This window comes from Protopterus annectens, chromosome 8.part0 (genome assembly GCF_019279795.1).
Source record: "Protopterus annectens isolate FY-2018-M chromosome 8.part0, PAN1.0, whole genome shotgun sequence".
In the NCBI taxonomy this organism is placed as follows: Eukaryota; Metazoa; Chordata; order Ceratodontiformes; family Protopteridae; genus Protopterus; species Protopterus annectens.
The window spans coordinates 26,163,749-26,185,779 of NC_056741.1; the positions used below are offsets into that span (position 1 = coordinate 26,163,749).

General features: G+C 43.9%; 1 protein-coding gene across 2 annotated transcripts in view; it reads right to left on the reverse strand.

The window, feature by feature from the left end:
- COPS7A (COP9 signalosome subunit 7A) overlaps positions 1 to 22,031 on the reverse strand; it is a 490,679-nt gene that overhangs the window by 77,321 nt on the left and 391,327 nt on the right. For both annotated transcript variants that reach the window (XM_044079590.1, XM_044079591.1), the window contains exon 7: positions 21,581 to 21,732. In XM_044079590.1, coding sequence (XP_043935525.1) covers positions 21,581 to 21,732 — 152 coding nt within the window. The remainder of the gene's footprint in view (positions 1 to 21,580; positions 21,733 to 22,031) is intronic.

Genomic DNA, 22,031 nt, shown 5'->3' on the forward strand with positions numbered 1-22,031 from the left:
AAAAAGATCTATGTCTGGGCTCCCCCATTTCTCTGTTATCATGCTGAAGACTTGTGGATTTAGTTTCCATTCGTGAGGATCCATAAGGTTTCTGCTTAAATCGTCTGCCAGAGAGTTTTGTTTTCCTGCCAGGAATTCAGCTTGAAGACGTATTTGGTAGGTCAAAGCTGTGTCCCACAGTGCCATGGCTAATCTGCAAAGGGGGTATGAGTGTGTGCCCCCTTGCTTGTTTATATAGCACATGACTGTGGTGTTGTCCGTCTTTATCAGTAGTTGTCCTGGATGAAGTTAAGTCCTTGAAGGCTGTTAGGGCATTTTGAACAGCTAGCATCTCTTTCTGGTTGATATGTAGATGCATTTGTTTTGGTGCCCATATGCCCTGAATGCATCTTCCTGCCATGTGGGCCCCCCAGGCATAATCTGATGCGTCTGTTGTTAAGGTTTGGCTGGCAGGAGGTAGAGTGAAGGGCAGCACCATGTTTTGGTGACAAGGCTTTGCCCACCACAGAAACTCCTGTTGCAGGCAGGGAATGAGAGGAATCATTGTTTCCAGACTGTGTGAATGTTGACTCCATAAACTTTTTAGGTACCATTGAAGTTTCCTCATATGCTGTCTTGCATATGGAATTAGTAGGATGCAGAATGCCATGAAGCCCAGAGCCTGCAGAATTTGTCTTGCAGAAGACCGGGTTTTTGTTGCCATAAGTTTGAAGTAAGTAGTCAGTTGGCTTTGTTTGTCTGGTGTGAGGTAAACCATCTGGGCAGTTGTATTCAAGCTTGCATCCAGGAATGTTATCTTTTGAGAGGGTACCAGTTGTGACTTCTTTTCATTTATTGTGTACCATAGGCATGTTAGAAGCCTTTTCACAAATGCCAGGTGTCGTAGAAGAGTGTCCTTGTTCTCTGCTTGAATGAGACAGTCGTCCAAGTAAGGAAATATTTGTATACTTTGTCTGCAAAATGCAATTACTGGTGCCAGGCACTTTGTAAAGACCCTGGGCGCAGTAGATAAGCCAAAGGGCAGTGCAGAGAATTGGTAATGCAGTAAGCCAGCCTTGAATGCGATATATCTTCTGCATGACTGTCTTATTGGGACATGCAGGTATGCCTCTTTTAGGTCTAAAGTCACCAGCCAACCTTTTTTCCCCATCTGTCCAGTGCCCTTGAATCTCTATCAGAGGGGGTAGGGTTTTTTTGCTGTTGAGGCCTTAACTCCCTTTGGACCCTGTGTAATAGTTTCAGGATCAGCAGCAGGGTTTCTAAATTAAAAAATTATGCGAGTCAGGGACCCTGTAATATCTGTCAGGCTTACTGGGAGACGGAGGTAAGGAGTCAGGGGTCAAGCTTGACTCAGAAAATACATCATCCACAATGTCTAAAACAGAGGGAATGGCTAAAGGCTTGTGCTGAGGGAGAAGGAAATCTCTGAGCCTCTTTTTTGCTTATGAGAAGTCTTGACTCTCCCAGTGAAAATGCTCCCTCAGAATATGGAAGGTTTCTCCAAATGAATAATCCTCAGGAGGAGATGCAGATGGAATAGACTCCTCAGCATCAGAATCCTCATAGGGAGGTATAGATAATTCCTGATCAGAAGACGAATCAGAAGAAATAGAAACCTGATCTGAAGATTCATAACCAGTGTCTTGCCTAGGCCTCTTATCTGGAGGGGGATGGGTACCCCTGATCAAGGTAATAAGATCTTCAGCCAGTTTGATCATCTGTTTTTTAGGCATAGAGGCCTGTGCACGTGGCTCAGGAGTCGGTTCTTTAGTTTTAGAAGTTGATTTTGTCTTTGGTTTTGCAGCTGTCGTCGGTTTGATGTACAAATGTTGAGGTCTGAATACAACCTCAGAAGCCAGTGCCTGCTCAGCGGCTCTGGACCCATCCGAGGGAGATGCATTCGTTGGTCCAATACCTTGAGTATCTTGCAGCATGCCGGACTCCACATGGGTGTCGGTAGAGGCCTGCGACTCGAAGGTAGCGGGTATCAGGGGCTGCAAAGGCGCCTCACTGAGTACCGGCGAACCAGCGACTGGCTTAGGAGAAGCTTTGTCATCGGTTTTGGATCTCAACTGCCTTTCTCTGCCCTTTTCTTTGCATTTTTTATGTACTCCGGTAGTCGGATTGCTATCAGACGACATTTCTGGGTAGTTGAATCTATTTCCAAAATACTTTGATGCAAAAATATACAGCCGATTAATAGTGCGTTGGTTAAATCTAGCACAAAACCGACAGCCAGACACGTTGTGATCAGGGCCTAGGCAAGGAATACAGTATAAATGGAAATCCTTATGAGGTATTTGCTTCCCAAAAGTAAAACAATTATTAACGTTTTCTGACATTGGTAAAAAGCAAGAAAAAAAGTTTCCCCAACGGGGTACTTCGCTTTAGTGAAGACTTCGGTTCTGAAACTCAAAAGTACAGTTTTGTACCTGCCATAAATGTAGATGTCCGATAGGTATGCATCTGCAGTCATAACATATGGGTTGTCCTGCCTCAGGCAGCCCTTCAGTCGGCCGGATTCCAAAGTCTGGGTCTGGCCTCGGCTGATGTCGCACTTTCCCGGCGCCAGAGCCGTCGGGGGTAAAAAAGCACCAGCCGACGCCATTTTCCTCAGTGTTTCTTGCCCCAGATGCCAGGTGCCCTCTAGGAAGGCCAAATTTGGAGGAATGCAGTAAAATTCCAAACATTTTCCAAAAAATATATATACATATATATACCCAAACAAATACACCATAATAGATCCCCCAGCTAGCTAATGGAGGGGTAAGTACCCTAGGAATACCACAGAGGGAAAGGAGGGAGGGTAACCCTGACTGCAGATGCATAACTATCGGATATCTACATTTATGGTAGGTACAAAACTGTACTATGTCCTTCAAGGATGCATCTGCAGTCATAACATATGGGTAGAATACCATAGCCAATCTGGGGGAGGAGGTACTAAGAAAAGGATGGTGTAGTTAAGATCCCCTGCAGGACTGCTGTAGCAAAACCTGCTCTGGATCTGGAGTATAAAGGTAAATTGTAATGCTTGGCAAATGTATGCACGGAGCTCAGGAAGGCTGTAGTGGTGGCTGTGGCCCTTGTTGAATGAGGCCTGATGTTTGCAGGAACTGTCTTTCCATGGAAGGAATAACAAAATCGAATGCAATTTCCTATCCACTTTGAAATTGTCTGTTTGGAAATTGCTTTTCCTTGTACCCCAGCAGCATATGCTACAAGGAGTTGGTCAGTTTTTCTGAAACTTTTAGTTCTGTCCAAGTAGTAGCGTAGTTGTCTGTGTATATCCAGAGTGTGTAGAAGTTTTTCTCCTCTGTTTTATGGATTTGGGAAGAAAGTAGGCAAGTGAATAGCTTGGTTCAGGGATACCCTAGATACCACCTTTGGCATAAAAGTAGGATTGGTTCTTAGTGAAACTCTGTCCTGATGGAAGATAAGAAATGGCTGTACTGCCATTAAAGCTTGTAACTCATATACTCTTCTTGCTGAAGTTATGGCCAGAAGGAATGCAGTTTTCCAAGACAGAAACTGTAGATCTGCCGATGCTGCTGGTTCAAAGGGAGGAAGTGTTAGTTTCTCCAGCACAAAGTTGAGATCCCAAGTAGGTAAAGGGGTTTTCTTGGAGGATTGATGTTTTTGATCCCTCTCAGGAATTGCCTGAGGAGAGGGTAGAAGATAGGTGGATCCACATTGTATTCTGCTGAAATTGCTGAGGCATGAATCTTTATGGAAGAATAGGACAGGCCGTTGTGGAACAATTCTGCTAAGTATTCCAGAATATGTGTCATACTCGCCACTGTCACATCTAAGCCTTTTGCTGTGCTCCAAATGAGAAATCTTTTCCATTTAGCTGAGTATGTCTTCCTTGTGGAAGGTCATCGAGCTTCCATAATAATGTCCTTTACCCTCTGTGATAATTTATTGTGAGGGGGATTTATGGAATTTTCCAGGCAGTTAGTTGCAATGTTTTCAAGTTGGGATGCATGATCTTGAAGTTGTTCTGCGTTAGAAGAAGGGGCCATAGGGGGAGAGTCCATGGTTTCGCCTGTGACAAGCTCCTCAGTAGTGGGTACCAGTGCTGCCTTGGCCAGTCTGGAGCTATCAGAATCACTCTTGGCTGTTCTGCCTTTATCTTCAGTAAAACCTTGGACATTAATGGGAGAGGTGGGAAGGCATATACTTTTAGATCTTTCCAGCTGAAAGAGAGAGAGTCCACCCTCCAAGCCTTTGGGTGATACGTCCTGGAGCAGAATGTCTTCAGTTGATGGTTGTGGGGGGAAGCGAACAGATCTATGTCCGGCTTTCCCCATGTTTTTGTTAAGAGTAGGAAGATATCTGGGTGCAGCATCCATTCGTGTGCATCCATGGTAGTTCTGCTTAAGCTGTCTGCCAGTACATTTTCTTTCCCTGGCACGAACTGGGACTGTAGTTGTATATTGAGTTTCAGGCACAGATCCCATAGATTCATAGTCAGCCTGCATAGGGGGTAGGAATGTGTGCCTCCCTGCTTGTTTATGTACCACATGACTGTGGTGTTGTCTGTCCTTATTAACAGGTGACCTTGATGGAGGAAAGGTTTGAAGGCCTCGATTGCGCATCACTGCCAGCATTTCCTTTTGGTTTATGTGCATGCAGCTGTCCTTGAGACCATAGGCCTTGGATACATTTGCCCTCCATGTGTGCTCCCCATCCTCTGTCAAGGCCCATGGTGATGGTTTGCTTTGTTCTTGGTTTGTTGAAAGGCAACCCTCTGTTGGACTGGCAGGCATGAGCCCACCACAGGAATTCCTTTTGAAGGCAAGGAATAATTGGTATCAAAGCTTCTAAACCGTGACTGTGCTGAGACCATACACTCCTTAGGTACCATTGTAATTTTCTCATATGCAGCCTGGCCTGTGGAATCAGAATTATGCAGGATGCCATGTAGCCCAGGGCCTGCAGGATTTTCCTTGCAGTTAGCTGAGTTTGTCTTGTCAGATTCATGAAGTATTCCGGAAGTTGTTTTGTTTTTCTTCTGTGAGAAAGGCCATTTGGGTGGTTGTGTCTAGATCTGCACCCAAAAAGGTTATCCTTTGGCATGGAACAAGTCTTGATTTTTGGATGTTGACTGTGTATCCCAAGGCCTGTAGTAGGTGGATGGCATATGCCAAGTCCTTTATCAAATTTTCCTTGCTGTCCGCTTGTATAAGGCAGTCGTCCAGATATGGGTAGATTTGAATCCCCTGAAGTCTGCAGTGTGCAATTACTGATGCCAGGCATTCCGTGAATACTCTGGGCGCAGTAGATAAACCAAAGGGCAATGCTGAGAATTGATAATGCTCTGATCCTGCAAGAAATCTGAGGTGTCTTCTGCAACTTGGTCGAATAGGGACATGCAGGTATGCCTCCTTGAGATCTAGAGTCACCAGCCAAGACCCCTTGCCCAGCATGGGAAGAAGTTACTGTAGGGTCAGCATCTTGAATTTTGGCACAATGAGGAAAGTATTTAGTGCGGACAGGTTGAGTATAGGCCTCCATTGATTTTCTTTTCTTGGAACAAGGAATAATCTGGAGTAGAATCCTTGACCTTGTTCTGAAAGAGGTACCTTTTCTATGGCTTTCATTTAAAGTAAGTTGTTGATCTGCTTTAAAGCCTCTGCCCTCTGATTTGGTGGCAGGTTTGGCATTCCATTTCTTCTTGGCAAAGTGTGGAAGTGGAACCTGTATCTTTGGTCTATTATTTGCAGTGTCCATGTGTCCCTTGTAATATAATGCCAGTTTTTTGAGAATAAGGAAAGCTTTCTGCCTAAGGGTGCTTCCAATTGAGCCCTGGTAGGCGGAGTCAAAGTGAAGTCATTGTGTCTGTCCAGGTATAGTAGTTGTTGTTGTTGTTGCTGCACTACCTCTCTGGTTGGTAGGCTGCCACTGACTGCCTCTGTAGGAGCCCCTAGCTTGCCCTCTACCTCTGGGACGCCTGTTCCTGCCTCTTTGGGCTCTGTCCGAGTCTGGAAAGGACCAATTCTTAGTAGGCCAGTTTCTGCTGAATCTCGGTGGTTGTACTTGCAGAAAATCCTTAACTGTTTGCACAGATTTAGCCTTTTCTTCAAACTTCTTCAAGACCTCCTGGGCCGAGGAGCCAAATAATTTTTGTTTTTCCACTGGAGCATCCAGGAGTTTAGCTTTAACATGGTCTGGCAGGGATTCTTCCTTCAGCCAGGCATGCCTACGAATAACTGCCCCAGTCATAGCTGACCTACATGAAGCCTCCAGTGCATCATAACCACACTTTAAGAAATGATTACTAACCTGCTGTGAGTTATGTACCAGGTCCTGAAGGGATTTATGGTCAAGGGGTTCAGAAGAAGAAAGTTTCTTATTTAGTTCATCTAACAAATACTCTTGGTACTGTATCATATGAAATTGACAATTTAATGCCCTCACAGAAAGAGTTGCAGAAGTATATACCTTCTTTCCCCATCTCTAAAGCTCTAGACTCCCTTTCAGAAGGTAGAGGATTTTTGGCAGTGGCAGCTGCAACCCCTTTAGGGCCCTGAGAAATAGTGTCTGGGTCTGCGGAATGGGCCTTATACAGATGGAAATGAGAATCCGGGACCCTGTAGTATCTATCAGGTTTGGCAGGTGCCGGGGAGAGTATCAGGGCTGTACTAACATCATTGTACACATCATCAATAACATGCAACACAGGAGGTATAGCTAAGGGCCTATGTTGAGGTAAATGCAAAAGGTCCTTAATCTCTTTCTAGAATCAGAGAATTCCTGACCCTGCCATTGAAAATGCTCTCTCATGGAGTGTAGAGTCTCACCAAAAGAAAACTCTTCAGGAGGGAGGCCGAAGGAATAGATTCTTCAGCATCAGAATCCTCATAGGCTTAATAGGCCTCCTCCTGGTGGTCTGTTAACTCAGATCCGTCCGTGGATTCATCTGAAGAGTGTTGGTCAGAGGGCTCAGTCCTGGGCCTTTTGTCTGGAGGTAGGTGAGAGCCCCTGTCCGGGTGAGGCTGAGAACCTCTAATTAAAGAAATAAGATCCTCTGCAAGGCTGAGGATCTGAGAACTAGAAGAAGGCCTCTGGGAGGTAGTTTTGGGAGGCAAAGCTTTAGTTAGTTTGGCAGCTTTAGCCCTGGAAAAAGCCTTAATGGACATGGAAGCAGGGGGTCTAGCTGCCCCACGTGCAGGAGTAGATTTGTCCAAAGGTATGGTGTCGGACATTTCCTGGACACTGGTTTCGGTAGGTAGCTCAGTAGCCGACTCAGCCGGGGCCTCCGGGGCCGCGGTGGTCGGTTGAGTGGATTCGGTTAAAGGAAGCTCAGAGGACTCTGTTTCGGCCGAAACCGAGACACTCGCGGTAGGCCTTACGGTGGTTTCAGCCGAAACCGCGGGCCGCGAGTGTCGGTCCTTGTCCTTCCGTTTTTTCACTAAATGCGAAGTCGGAGTCTCCGACGGCATCTTATATGCAAAATTAGCGCCAAAGAATTCCTCTGCAAACTCCGACCGACGTCTAAGAGTTCGTCGGTTGAAGGAAGCACAGGCTGAACAGGCCGAGACGTCGTGGTCTGGGCCTAAGCAAGGAAGGCAGTAAGAGTGGAAATCCTTATGAGGTATTTGTTTCCCACAAGTTAAACAATTATTTACTTTATCTGACATCGGCTGAGGCAAGAAAGAGTCCCCAACGGGGTACTTAGCTTTTACGAAGTCTTCGGTAGCTGAATTTCTTCTCATCACAGGATCTGACCGACCGGCACTTGCGAATTGCTTCTGCTTCGGGCACCGTGCGGCAAGAAAGACTGAGGAAAATGGCGTCGGCTGATGCTTTTATACCCCAGACGCTCTGACGTCGGGGAAAGTGCGACATCAGCCGAGGCCAGACCCAGACTTTGGAATCCGGCCGACCGAAGGGCTGCCTGAGGCAGGACAACCCATATGTTATGACTGCAGATGCATCCTTGAAGGACATCTCGAATATTTCAGTAGTCAGCCGACCGGCACTTTCAAAATGCTTCTGCTTCGGGCACCGCGCGGCAAGAAAGACTGGAGAAAATGGCGTCGGCTGCATGTTTTATACCCCTGATGACTTGACATCATGGAAGAGAAGACAGCAACCGACGCAGGACCCAAGACTTTGGAATTCAGGCCGACTGAGGGCAACCTGCCAGCAGATTACCCCAATGTAATGACTGCAACAGTGAAACACGAAGAACATCTATGGTTCTCTTCATATTCAGTTCTGTCTCTTAAGTTTTTTGCAATTCCTTGTAACTAACAATTCACATTTTTCATCAATTTTCACGTTAACATTCATATATTTAACATTTTCATCCTCCACTGTATATAATAAATCATTAATTATCAAACTGCTGGTTGCCTCAATCTGCTTAAACAATATTTCCATTTCTTTTTCATTATGTTTAGTAATGACTTTCAAAATTTCAAAGCCACATGAATCAAAAATTTTAACAAGTTCCTTATGAAATTTAGAGCATTCAACAACTTTATTTGGATACTTACATACTCTAAGCCCTTTTGGAACCAAACTTCTATTAATGCACACCTTTAAATAACCATTATCCATACATAGAGTTTTGTACTTGACCATATAATCATACAATTTGTTAGCACTGATATCATAAGAATCAACATGAATATTACTAGCATAAGTACATTCTACCTCAGAAAATAAAACTTGTCCATAAGCCAGTCCCTGAAATACTGAAAGGAATGAATATTCACAAAACTACCAATGACCATGGTTTAAGTGGGAAAAACAGTCACCTTTACTCTGCGGTCGCTATTCCTTAGGTGCTAAGCTATCCTCCGACCTTCTTCTACAAGCTGCAGTACTCTGTCATATTGTGTGGAAAAAAATGTTCAGGAAGCCACTGCAACTGGAGCACAGTGGTTCAGAATTCACACCCTCCAGAACATCACCATTTCTCTCCGAAACAACTTCCAGTTCACGAACTCCTCTAGCAAAAATCTCTTGTATCAGCATTTCCTAGTTTCTGGGGACTGTAGCCATGTAAAAGCTCATCGCATACCTAATGCAAGATTGGGACAACAAATTCACCAAATGGGTTAGCTCAAATTCTCCAACAACAATCTCCTAAGAAGTTTCCCCGATTGGGAAACTAACCTGGATTTCTGAATCCCCCACCATCAACCAACTAATAAAAAAAAAAAAAAGCAGCGCCAACCAAAACTACAACACAAAGCTTTTATAACTTGAAAATTCAATAAGACACTGCAGACGAACCAAGAACCATGCAGGAATCTCAGAAGTAACGGAAACATTTATTTAAAATCTTTCCATTTTCAGGTTTGCTATTTTTCATTTTGATAATGTATTTTATAGGTTGGGTCATTTTAAACAGGGTACATAGAAGTTTAATATTCATACTTATGCTGATTGTGTGTTCACTTCCATAATGATATTAGTACATTTTTTTATCAAGTTGGTTTAACTGGTTTTGTTTTTAATTTATTCATTATACTTGATCATTAAAGGTATTTTAGGTGTAGGGTACAGTCCAGTCTGATGAAGTCCTATGTTCAGGATGAAAATGCAGTGATTCATTTAAGGTGTTTGTGTGTGCTTTTCATGACATTAAATTTATTTTTGTTACTTCTGATGTTCTTGACTGGTTCTTCGTTTCTCTGTAGTGCCTTATTGAATTTTTTTGTTACTACAAGCTGTGTGTTGTAGTTTTGGTTGGCACTGCCCCCCCCCTTTTTTTGTTTGGATCTGTTTTGGTTTCTGAACCTGTTCATCCTCAGAGAAAACTAACTGATCAGACTCTTAACACTCCTGAAAAGTACAGTTTTGTACCTATCATAAATGTAGATGTTCGGGTGTTCACACTGCTGCAGTCATCACACTTGGGTTATCCTGCTGTCAGGCGGTCCCGCAGTCGGCCAGAGTTCCAAAGTCTTGGTCCGGCATCAGTTGCTGTCACTTGTTCCCTGACGTCAGTGCACCAGGGGTATATAATATGCATCCGACGCCACTTTCTTCAGTTTTTCTTGCCCCAGATGTCAGGTGCCCCCAAGTAGGTAGGCAATACATATTGCTAATCAAAAATAAACATATAAAATAAAAACAATACCTTCAGTTACCAGCAAATACACCCCAAAGGTTGTATAGGATAGAAAGGTATAGATAAGTCCAGCTAGTTCAGAGGGGATGGAGGGAGGGTAACCTGGACTGCAGCAGTGTGAACACTCGAACATCTACATTTATGGTAGGTACAAAACTGTACTATGTTCATCGTGTTACACTGCTGCAGTCATCACACTTGGGTTGAATCCCAAAGCTAAGGTTGGGTGGCTGGTCTATAAAGAGTTAGGATTGGCTATGAGGCCCTGCAGAACTGCAGTGGCAAATCCTGCTCTGGATTTAGAGTAAAGAGGTAGGTGATAATGCTTGGTGAAGGTGTGCACTGAACAAGTTGCGGCCTCCAAAATTTCCTTGGTAGGTACTCCTCTGAGAAAGGCTGTTGAAGTGGCTGCTGCCCTGGTGGAATGTGGCCTAATGGTATTTGGGACTGATTTTCCATGCTGTGTGTAGCAGTACCGAATACAGTGTCCTATCCATTTGGATACAGTCTGCTTTGAGATAGCCTTGCCTTGTGATCCTGCAGCATATACTACAAACAGTTGTTCAGTTTTCCTGAAAGCTTTTGTTTTGTCCAAGTAGAAGTGTAGCTGTCTGTGTACGTCCAAAGAATGCAGAAGTTTCTCCCCTTTATTTTGGGGGTTTGGATAAAAAGTTGGCAAATGGATGATTTGGTTAAGAGCCACACTAGATACACCACCTTTGGCATGAAGGTAGGGTTTGTCCTTAAAGATACCCTGTCCTGATGAAAAATTATAAAAGGTTCCACTGCCATTAATGCCTGTAGCTCTGAGACTCTTCGTGATGAAGTTATTGCCAGGAGCAGAGCTGTTTTCCATGATAAAAATTTTAGATTGGCTGTATTGGCTGGCTCAAAAGGTAGTAGGGTCAGTTTTTCCAAAACAAAATTGAGGTCCCAACTTGGTGTTTGTGCTCTCCGGGGCAGTCTTATGTTTTTAGCCCCTCTGAGGTACTGCTTTAGCAAGGGATGAGAGAATAAAGGAGGATCCGTGTTGTAATGTGCAGAAATGGCAGAGGCGTGGATCTTAATTGATGAAAAGGATAGGCCTCTGTCCAGCATCTCAGTTAAGTATTGTAAAATCTGAGGAATGTTTGGAACAAGAGGGTCAAGGCTGTGAGCCTGGTTCCAGGCGCAGAATCTCTTCCATTTTTCTGAGTAAGCTTTCCTGGTGCTAGGCCTCCTGGCCTCCAAAATGACATCCATAACAGCTTTAGAGAGAGGTGTTGCCTGTTTGACTAAAGTATCTGCCATGCAGCCAGGTGTAGGGTTTTAAGCTGACCGTGCAGGATCTGATTGTTTTGTTGAGTCAGAAGGTGCGGAATTTGGGGCAAAATCCATGGTGGGCCCTGAGCCAAGTTCCTTAAGATTGGGTACCAGTGCTGGCGTGGCCAGTCTGGAGCAATCAGGATCATCTGTGTTTTTTCTTGTCTGGCTTTTAGGAGTACCTTTGAAAGGAGAGGCAGTGGTGGGAAGGCATAGACTTTTAGGTTTTTCCAGCTGAACAGAAGAGCATCCACTTTCCATGCTTGTTTGTGATAAGTCCTTGTGCAGAATTTTTGTAGTTGGCAATTCAGTGGGGAGGCAAAAAAGATCTATGTCTGGGCATCCCCATTTTTGTGTTACCATGCTGAAGATTTGTGGATTCAATTTCCATTCGTGAGGGTCCATGATATTTCTGCTTAGGTCGTCTGCCAGTGTATTTTTCTTTCCTGGCAGGAATTGTGCTTGCAGGTGAACTTAGTACATTAGAGCTGTGTTCCACAAGGTCATGCCTTGCCTGCATAGGGGATAAGGGTGAGTGCCCCCTTGCTTGTTTATGTACCACATTACTGTGGTGTTGTCTGTCTTTAGTAATAGTTGTCCTGGATGTAGAAGGTCCTTGAAAGCTGTTAGGGCATTTTGAACAGCCAACATCTCTTTTTGATTGATGTGAAGATGCATCTGGTCTGTGGTCCACTTGCCCTGAATGCATTTTCCTGCCATGTGTGCTCCCCAGGCGTAATCCGAAGCATCTGTTGTTAGAGTTTGCCTGGCTGTGGGTTGGGTAAAAGGCTGACCCTTGTTTAGGTGACATGCCTGTGCACACCATCGAAACTCCTGTTGTAGGCAGGGAATCACTGGAATTACTGCTTCTAAACTGTTGAGTCCAAACACTTTTTAGGTACCACTGTAATTTCCTCACATGCAGTCTGGCATATGGTATTAGTAGTATGCAGGATGCCATGAATCCCAGGGCCTGTAGAATTTTTCTTGCAGGGAGATGGGACTTTGTTGCCAGTAAATGAAAATATTGAGTTAGCTGAAGTTGTTTGTCTGGCGTGAGGTAAGCCATCTGGGCCGTTGTATTTAAGCTGGCACCCAGGAATGTAATCTGTTGTGAGGGCACTAGTTTTGACTTCTTTTCGTTTACTGTGTACCCTAGAGAAATTAGCAACTTTTTCACAAACGCCAGATGCTGTTGAAGAATGTCCTTTGTCTCTGCTTGAATGAGGCAGTCGTCCAGGTATGGATATATTTGAATTCCTTTTTGTCTGCAAAATGCAATTACTGGTGCCAGGCACTTTGTGAAGACCCTGGGCGCAGTAGATAAGCCAAAGGGCAGTGCAGAGAATTGGTAGTGCATTGTACCAGCTTTGAATCCGAGGTATCTTCTGCAATTTTGTCTGATAGGGACATGCAAGTATGCCTCTGAGGTCCAGAGTAACAAGCCAAGCCTTCTTGCCCAGCATGGGTAGAAGCTGCTGTAATGTCAACATTTTGAATTTCGGAATATCCAGGTTAGTATTCAGAATTGAAAGGTCCAGTATGGGCCTCCAGGCTTTGTCCTTTCTGAGGACCAGGAAGAGTCTTGAGTAAAATCCTTGTCCTTGTTCCTGTTGTGGTACTTTTTGTATAGCTCTTATGTCCAAGAGGGCTGAAATTTGTTTTTTGTGCTTCTGCCCATTGATTTTTTGGCAGGTCTGGCACTCCTTTTAGCTTTGGTAAAGTATGAAAGTGGAATCTGTAACCTTGAGACACAATATTCAGGACCCATATGTCTTGGGTGATTGTTTGCCAGTTTTGAGAAAAAAGTGTTAGTTTTCCCCTCAAGGTGGCTTCCAAAAGGGACGTGCTTGGCGTACGCAGAGGAAAGTCATTGTGACTGTTTCCTGTAAGGTTGAGATTTGTCCTCACCTACTTTAGGGGTTGAGGTGCCCCACTGTCGTTGTCTGTTTGAGACTTGGGGCTGAGATCTGCCTCTAGGGCGTCTGTATCTGCCTCTCTGTGGCCTGTCTGATACTGGAAAGGACCAATTCTTTGTTGGCCAATTTCTGCTAAACCGAGGTGGCTGCACTGTAAGAAATCCTTGACTGTTTGCATAGATTTAGCTTTATCCTCCATTTTCTTTAACACCTCTTCTGCCTTAACACCAAACAAGGTATCATGCTGTAAATGAGCATCCAATAATTTTGCCTTAACATGATCAGATAAAACTCTGTTCTTTTAACCAAGAATGTCTTTAAATAATAGAACCTATAACTGCGGCTCTACAAGAGGCCTCTAAAGAATCAAAACCACATTGCAGACTATGTTTTCACACCTGTTCAACTGCATGCAATAAATCCTGCATTTCGTTACAATCAGGAGCTTCTGAGCTTGCAAGCATTTTCTGTTTTAACTGAGCCATTAAATATTGTTGGTATTTAAGCATGTGAAACTGGCAATTTAAAGCTCTTACTGCTAAAGTTGCAGACGTGTATACTTTCTTCCCCAATCTATCCAAAGCTCTGGAATCTCTGTCAGAGGGTACTGGATTTTTTGCAATTGAAGCCTTAACCCCTTTTGGACCCTGGGAAATAGTTTCTGGATCAGCAGAAGGGTTTTTGTAAAGAAACTTGTGAGAGTCAGGGACTCTATAATACCTATCTGGCTTGGCTAGAGCAGGGGGCAAAGAGTCAGGAGATAAGCTGCATTCAGAGAACACATCATCCACAATATCTAGCACAGGTGGAATAGCCAGGGGCCTGTGCTGAGGCAATAAGAGGAAATCCCCGAGCCTTTTTTTGGATTCTGAGTAATCCTGACTTTCCCAATGGAAATGCTCCCTCATGGTATGTAAAGTTTCCCCAAAAGAATAATCCTCCGGAGGAGAGGCTGAAGGGATAGATTCCTCAGCATCAGAGTCCTCATAGGGGGGTAGAGAGTATCCCTGGTCTGAAGAGGAATCAGAGGAAATGGAAACCTGATCAGAGGAGTCATAGTCTGTATCCTGCCTAGATCTTTTCTCAGGAGGGGGATGGGAACCCCTGATTAGAGTAATGAGGTCTTCGGCCATTTTAAGCATCTTTTTCTTAGGTATGGAGGACTGTCCAGGAGAATGCTGTACTTGTTTCTTTGTCTTTAATGGTACTTTTGTCTTGGCTGTTTTAATGGTAAGTTGTGAAGGTCTGAAAACACCCTCAGAAGCCGATGCCTGCTCAGCGGCTCCGGACCCATCTGAGGGATTAGATTCTGAAGGTCCAATACCTTGAGTTTCCACAGGCCTAGATGTCTCCATGTGGGAGTCGGAAGCGGCCTATGGCTCTGAGGTAGCGGGTGTCAGGGGCTGCGAAAGCGCCTCACTGAGAACTGGCGAACCAGCGACTGGCCTAGAAGAGGTTTCGTCGTCGGTTTTGGACCTCGGATGCTTGTCCTTATCCTTGTCTTTGCGTTTTTTTCGGTAATGAGGTCGTCGGCTGATCCGACGGCATGGTATAATTGAACCTTCGGCCAAAGTAGTGTAAAGCAAAATCAAAACACCTTTTTATAGTGCGTTTGTTAAATCTAGCACGAAACCGACAACTAGTGACGTCGTGATCAGGACCTAGGCATGGAATACAGTAAGAGTGGAAGTCCTTATGAGGTATTTGCTTCCCACAAGAAATACAATTATTAACTTTTTCTGACATCGGTCTGAGGCAAGAAAAAGGTTTCCCCAACAGGGTACTTAGCTTTATTGAAGACTTCGGATCTGAAATTAGACTTCGAAAATCTCAGGAGTCGGCCGACCGGCACTTGCGAACTGCTTCTGTTTCGGGCACCGAATGGCAAGAAAGACTGAAAAAAATGGCGTCGGATGCATATTATATACCCCTGGCGCACTGACATCAGGGGAGAAGCGACAGCAACCGATGCTGGACCAAGACTTTGGAACTCTGGCCGACTGAGTGACCGCCTGACAGCAGGATATCCCAAGTGTGATGACTGCAGCAGTGTAACATGATGAACATCCTCAGATTCCAGGATCTCCTTCAAAATCAGGATCGCTGAGTAGCTGAAGGGGTGGGGAATGCTGGCATTACTCATAACCTGAGCTTGCATCCTGTAATCAACAGCCTGAATTAATGGATCTACCCATAGCAATCAGGTGAGGTGAAGAAAGTCTGAGAATGTTGCCCTCCAATGTGGTGGGTCTTCTGTCTCTTTTTTGTATGTACCACACTAGTGGGAGAATCGCCTGGAGGGGGGACGTATTAACACTGGCAAAAGACACTACATACCCGACTTCCCCTGCAACTAAAGAAACACTAAACTGATTTAACTTTTGGCTGTTAACCTGCAAGAGATGTTGGCAGCCTTACTGCCTGTGAAAGACTTTTGTAATCTTAAGGTTAAAACCTGTCTATAGGCAAGGGAATACATCACCACTACTACAAACAAATAGGGAAAAATAAAAAGAAAATAAACACTAGTATAACCTTTACTCATTTTAAATTTGGAAAGGTCAAGAAAGTGCAAACGTAGTGATCATCAGAAGAGACATCAACTGTAAACAGTGTGCATAGTCCTTACAAGATGCAGCAAAAGGTAGGTAGGCTATAATATCTCTATGAAACTGATTCAGTGACAGAGCCTATTAAGACTAACAGAGCTCTGATTAGGTTTTATCTTACAATCAAACGTGAACAATTAAACTGTTAGCCAATTTTGCATATTTTTAACGGATCACTGTCTGTGTTATCTTGTCTATGTTATGTTTATTGTAAACTGATTATTTCTTGTATCTTTTTCTCATCTATTTCTGTTTTCTTCTTTTTTTTTTTTTTTTTTTTAATACAAAGAGGAAAATGTAACAAAAATTAAATTTGAAAAATAAAAAAGACTTTTGTGACGTATTTTGTGCATTGCACTGTTAAATATTTTTTTTTACACCCAAAGAAAAATGAAATTGATGGGAAACATAACATTTACCTTAGGATATTTACCTTAGGATTTCCCCCGTACTATTAATGGACAGATGCAGCTCCTGAATACTTTATTCCATACATGGGTCCCTTCAAATTATTTATTGTATGACCCCAGTTATTCTCATTATGGGGTAATATATACTTACAGACCATGGGATGGATAACGCTAATCTATAAACAAATGGGATAGGTAATTTTGAGCACAAAAGAGAAGTTAGCTAGGTTTAAAATGGCCCACAAGGGCAGCTAGGTAAGAGCTTGGTTCTCCAGTACCTGAGTCAGGTAATAGTACAGTCCTGAAGGATGTGACTGACTCTCATGTCACACACGATTGTGGTGCTAACACCACATCAGGAGACCTGGAGGCAAAAGAAGCCAAGTTGTCAACAGCTTGCCCAAAGCTTCTGCAGCATCACATGCAGTAGGCAGAGGCAAATTTCTTGCTTTATTTCTATGTTTTTCAGATGCACAAGGGGTCACCTTGGGGGGGGGGGCTAAGAGTCCCTCAAGTCAGGGGACAAAAATCTAGCCAGAGACATACCAAATGCTGACTGAACGGTTTGCCCAGTAGAAAATAGAGAAACCCCAGTATTCTCCCTCTAAATAGCAATCTCAAGCCAATTTCTGCAGGGATACTATTCTGAACACTGGACTGAATCAAATGGCAGTAGTTTCAGTAACAGTTCAAAGCACAAAAATACATGTTATAAAGGCTTTCAGGGACAATAAGGCTGCAAACATATCTTTCAGGTTAACAGGCAAATTCCTCTGCAAAGGGAACCAGACTATATGGGCTCCACAAGCACCACCCAAGGCATGATGGCCAGAGAACGGAAGGGTTCAAGTGGAGAGAGCATTATCCCTCTGTTCTTGCACACCTTGTTCACTCACCAAAGTAAATTCCTTTTGAATGCAAGGTAACACTAGCAACACAATGTTCAGGGGCAACCAATATAGATGCCAAGCAGTCCTCAACATTCAGTGCATCTTTATATATTATACAGTTTGAAGGACCATAAGAAAGTTGTAAGCCATGCAGCCCAAAGCTTTCAGGAAGTCCCTGGTCATCAAGTGGTCTCAACACCTTGCTGGAGGAAGTAGTATCCTGTGGTCAGGGGCCTGCCATTTTGGCAGGTAGACCCTGCATTCATCCATGTGCAACGTCATCTCCCCAAGAAAAGTACTGATCCTGTCTGGTTCAATAACGGTTTTGGAATGGTTGATTGAGAATCCCCAAGGGCTGGAGGTACTCCAAGATAATACTGAGATTTAATGTCAGCTTCTTTTAACCTCAGGAAGGCCACTGCTAAGGCTAGCCACTCAAGTACTCTGGCTGCAACAGAGAGCCCGATGGGCAAGGAATTAAACTGGTAATGTCGAGGTTCAATCCTGAACTTCAGAAACCTTCTGAGAATAGGTATGGGAGAACAAGTGTCCTTCAGCTTTGAGATTATGAATGCTAGAGGCAGGAGTAAGAAGACCAGCAACTGCAGGGTTTGCACCATGAAGCTGGAACCCTGCAAACAATGGCAAAGTCTGGAGAGGTCCAGAATTGGTCTTCAGGGTCTGTCTCTGTTTGGCATTGGAGACAGGGGAGTCCAAACCTAATCCTTCTTCCATTTTTGGCACCTGCTGTACTGTTCCCTGTTCTGTGGAACAAAGGGCACAGCCAGATGCAGCTCATCTTCTGGAACACTAGGCATTTCCAGGAAAAATGGGAAAGACTACAGCTCTATCCTGCACCTGCTTGTTATGATGCTCCATACCTTTCCATTACATATCTTCAAACTACCTTAATCTTCTTCACCAGCTGGTCAAAGTGTGTAAAGTTGTCCCCTAATGGTGCAGAGAAATGCCTGGACACATGTAGCATGGGGTCTAATTCTTTTACATCAGCCATGAGGAAGCAGAGAAATGACTGGATGCAAAAGGCATGGTGTCCAATTCTTTAACATCAGCCAAGATGAAACGGAGAAATGACTGGAGACATGTGGCATGCTAATTCTTTAAAATCAGCTGTGATGAAGTTGAGACATGACTGGAGACATGACTGGAGACATGTAGCACAATGTCTAACTCTAACTTCAGCCATGCTCCACATGTGGCATACACACATACTTCTACAGGTTGTTCTATTAAACCCCGAACAGATCTGCCAATCTGTTGACAGGCGGGACCATCAAAAACAAAAGTCACTCAGAAAAACCATCCTTATACAGGACCTGATGCTTGCATTTGCAAAGGCTCTTAAGATCTGCATGAAGAATATCCTGGGATATGAAACAGTTTCTGTAACTAAATCTTCAACCTGTAAATGCACTGCACACCTGCAAAACAGAAACCTAACAAAATAAATTCATTCATTTATTCCCTGAAAGGGCACTCACCTTGTGAAGATTATCAACAAAAACTATGTGCAATCCAGCATCCCCTTTATCAGAGATCCAACAGTGCATATCTGCAGAAGGTGATGTCAGCCTGTATTGTTGCATATGTAAAGCATGGACAGTCAGGCCAGTTCAGCCTACTGTTAATTCTCATACGTTATGAATACAGCCACAACACTGACCTACAATGAATATCTGCCAATTCTAATGGCATGAAGCCCCAAATACATTCCAAGAGACAGTTTAACTAGCGGTTTAGATACTCATTGAAGATGGAATGGAGGAGAAATGATGAAGCTCAGCCTTTTCACTTTTCCTTGTGGAGGGGTTGCAGGGGCCTGTTGGGAATAATCACACAAGTTACAGCAACTCCAGTGGCTAAACAGAAGCTGTGCAGTCTCGAATGTTGGGGGTAGGTAGCTTTAAAGATGTAGCCACAGCACAGGTGGTAGCTGCTATCTTGCAGCACCAAGTCCCACCTTTCAGTGGATCAGCAGAGTCCTGCTGTGAGAAGCATAAGTGAAGCTGCAGACACAGTATGGCTCATCTCCGTCACCCATACGCAGAGATGCACTCCTCCACTCCCATTAGTAAAAATGGCTTCATGGGGGGGGGGGGGTTAGTGGTTTACTGGGTGGGAAGGCTGCTGTAATTTGTTGCCACCATCACTGTCCCAATATCTTCCCAACCGCATCAAAGTAGTCCCATCCTTGGTGATGGAGTGGTAATGTGTAAAAACATCTGGAGAAATGGCAGGGGGTTACCTAGCAGATAAGGGTCAAGCTGCAGTCTTTAGGGGGAGGGGGCAAAAAGACAACAATGCAGTACAACTATCAAGCCCAGACCATTCATGAAGCTTTCACCACTAGCCACAGTCACCCCTTTCTTTTTATTTTGCTTTCTACTGTTTGGAATTATCTGCATTTATCCAAATTTAGCCTTCCTAGAGGGCACCTGGCATCTGGGGCAAGAAACACTGAGGAAAATGGCGTCGGCTGATGCCTTTATACCCTAGCAGCTATGACGTCGGGTGAAGTGCGACATCAGCCGAGGCCAGACCCAGACTTTGGAATCCGGCCGACCGAAGGGCTGCCTGAGGCAGGACAACCCATTTGTTAGGACTGCAGATGCATCCTTGAAGGACATCAGGTTTCACCATCAACTGGATTTGAAAATTCATCACTTCTTGTTGAAGTTCATCTGGATTCATCAGTATAGCAGGACAGAATATATATTTTTTTTTGGGGGGGGGCATGTCTGCTGACCATCTTACTGATCACTGGGGACTCTAACTCAATCACGCTCTACAATGTAAAACACAGCTGCAGTGTAGCTTTCATCTAAGCAACCATGAGATTTTTATGCCTTAATGTCCCCAAGTACATGCAGTACAGGTGCTCAGGGAAGAGGCACGCAATTGTTACAATGTGGGGCTGTCAACCATCTCCATAACTGATGCAGCCATGCCCTTCCACCTTTGAACATATGGCTCCAACAGTGAGTCAGTAAGGGACACCTTGTGACAAGTTCCCCTCAACTTCCCTCTTACAAAAGATGAGCAGGCTAAATGCACCTCTTTACTCTTCTCCTCAGTTAGCTCAGTCAGTGCCAGGACCTCTACCTGAGCTCAGGTGGTCAAGCTGGCTTGTTTTCATGTCTGTGTGTGTGTGTCTATATATATATATATATATATATATATATATATATATATATATATATATATATATATATACATACATACACACACACACACACACACACACACACACACCACTGAGGCAGCTACTATACAGTAACAGAAACTGCAAATTCTTATCCCAGCTCAGAGAGACTAATAATGGCGTTCCAGTTTCTTTTAGCAGCCACAGCATAATCTTGTTCACAGAATATTCTCTATCCTTGACACTACAGGGAACTGCCACATTACAAAACCCTGTTCAAAATATTCATTTTGACCACAAATCAGAAAATGGACTAAAATATGTATCCATTTTGCTGCACAGCTTCAAATGCTCTACACACTCTTTTAGCCTCTCATTTTCTGGCCATCAAGTCGATTACTTTCAAAGTACCTTTACAAATTAGAGACAACCGACGACCTCTGCCTTTTCGGGTACATCCAGTAAGCTTATGTTGTTGCATGCTTGAATCCACTCCTTTAGAATAACTCTGTTCTGGCTTCAGTTTTGGCTAGCAGCTGCCAGGGCCGCTGCAGATTTCTAGCTATTTCATGAATCTGAAAATAATAATCTGGCAAGGTAGTCTACTTCTACTGTTTTACTGCTGACTGATCCACTAATACTGATGAAGCACACTTTAATTTCACTACCTCAGCCATAATGTGGGTTAGGGAGAAGCAGAAGGCTGCTTCACCAGTTCCAGGATTGATCCTCTTCTTAGGGATGAGCTAAGCAGCAGCATCCGGCCCACCACCCAAGCACTAATCACCTGCTTTTTTATTTTCTAAATAAATGTGAGATCACAGTTTCCACAAATCACTTCTGTTGTTACCAAGAACTTTCCTACAAAGAAGTCATTTAAACAGTAGTTGGCTACTTGTAATACTGCAGAGGAAGGCATGGAGCTACAAATCTTGCCTAATATTCACATTTCTTCCGGAATTCTTATATTTTACCAGCTTTAAAGAAATGGCTTTCTCTTAAACTGAGGAAGAGCAAACCTGCACAGCCTGCTCTGGATTTAGAGTAGAGCGGTAAGTGCAAGGTCACTCATGCACTAGATCATCAAAATGTACCACAACAACCCTGAAAATGCTACCTTAAGGAGACCAAAGCAGTGACAGAAAACCAGTTTACTCAAAAAGGCAGATTTCAATGGAGGAAAACAGTTCTTACCCTTTAACCTTAGACTGCTTCTTTCCTGTTTGCCGCTGATCCTGTGCTGTGGCATTTTGCCCTGGTTCTGCCATGTGCTGCTCTGGGTCTGGAGATACTGCAGCTGCTGCTGACGCAGTTGTGGCTTTTAATGTCTTCTTTAAGTTTGCTACCTGTGTGGGAAGAGAACCCATAGCTGACTGTCTTGCTCATCAATATCCAGCTCTCAAAGTAATGCTCAGTACTGTGTGTGTATCAAGCAGTTTATACAGAAATATTACAGAACGGGATTCACACATATCAAGTACAGAACCATTTAAGTACCATCAACATACAGAACACCAAGAAACAGAACTACAACACTCAAATGCACACTCATTAATAAAAAAAAAAAACAAGTGCATCAGGTTCAACCTCTAAACAGTACAACAGACCACTATTCGTACTCCAACAAGGGCTCTAGAACGAGTGT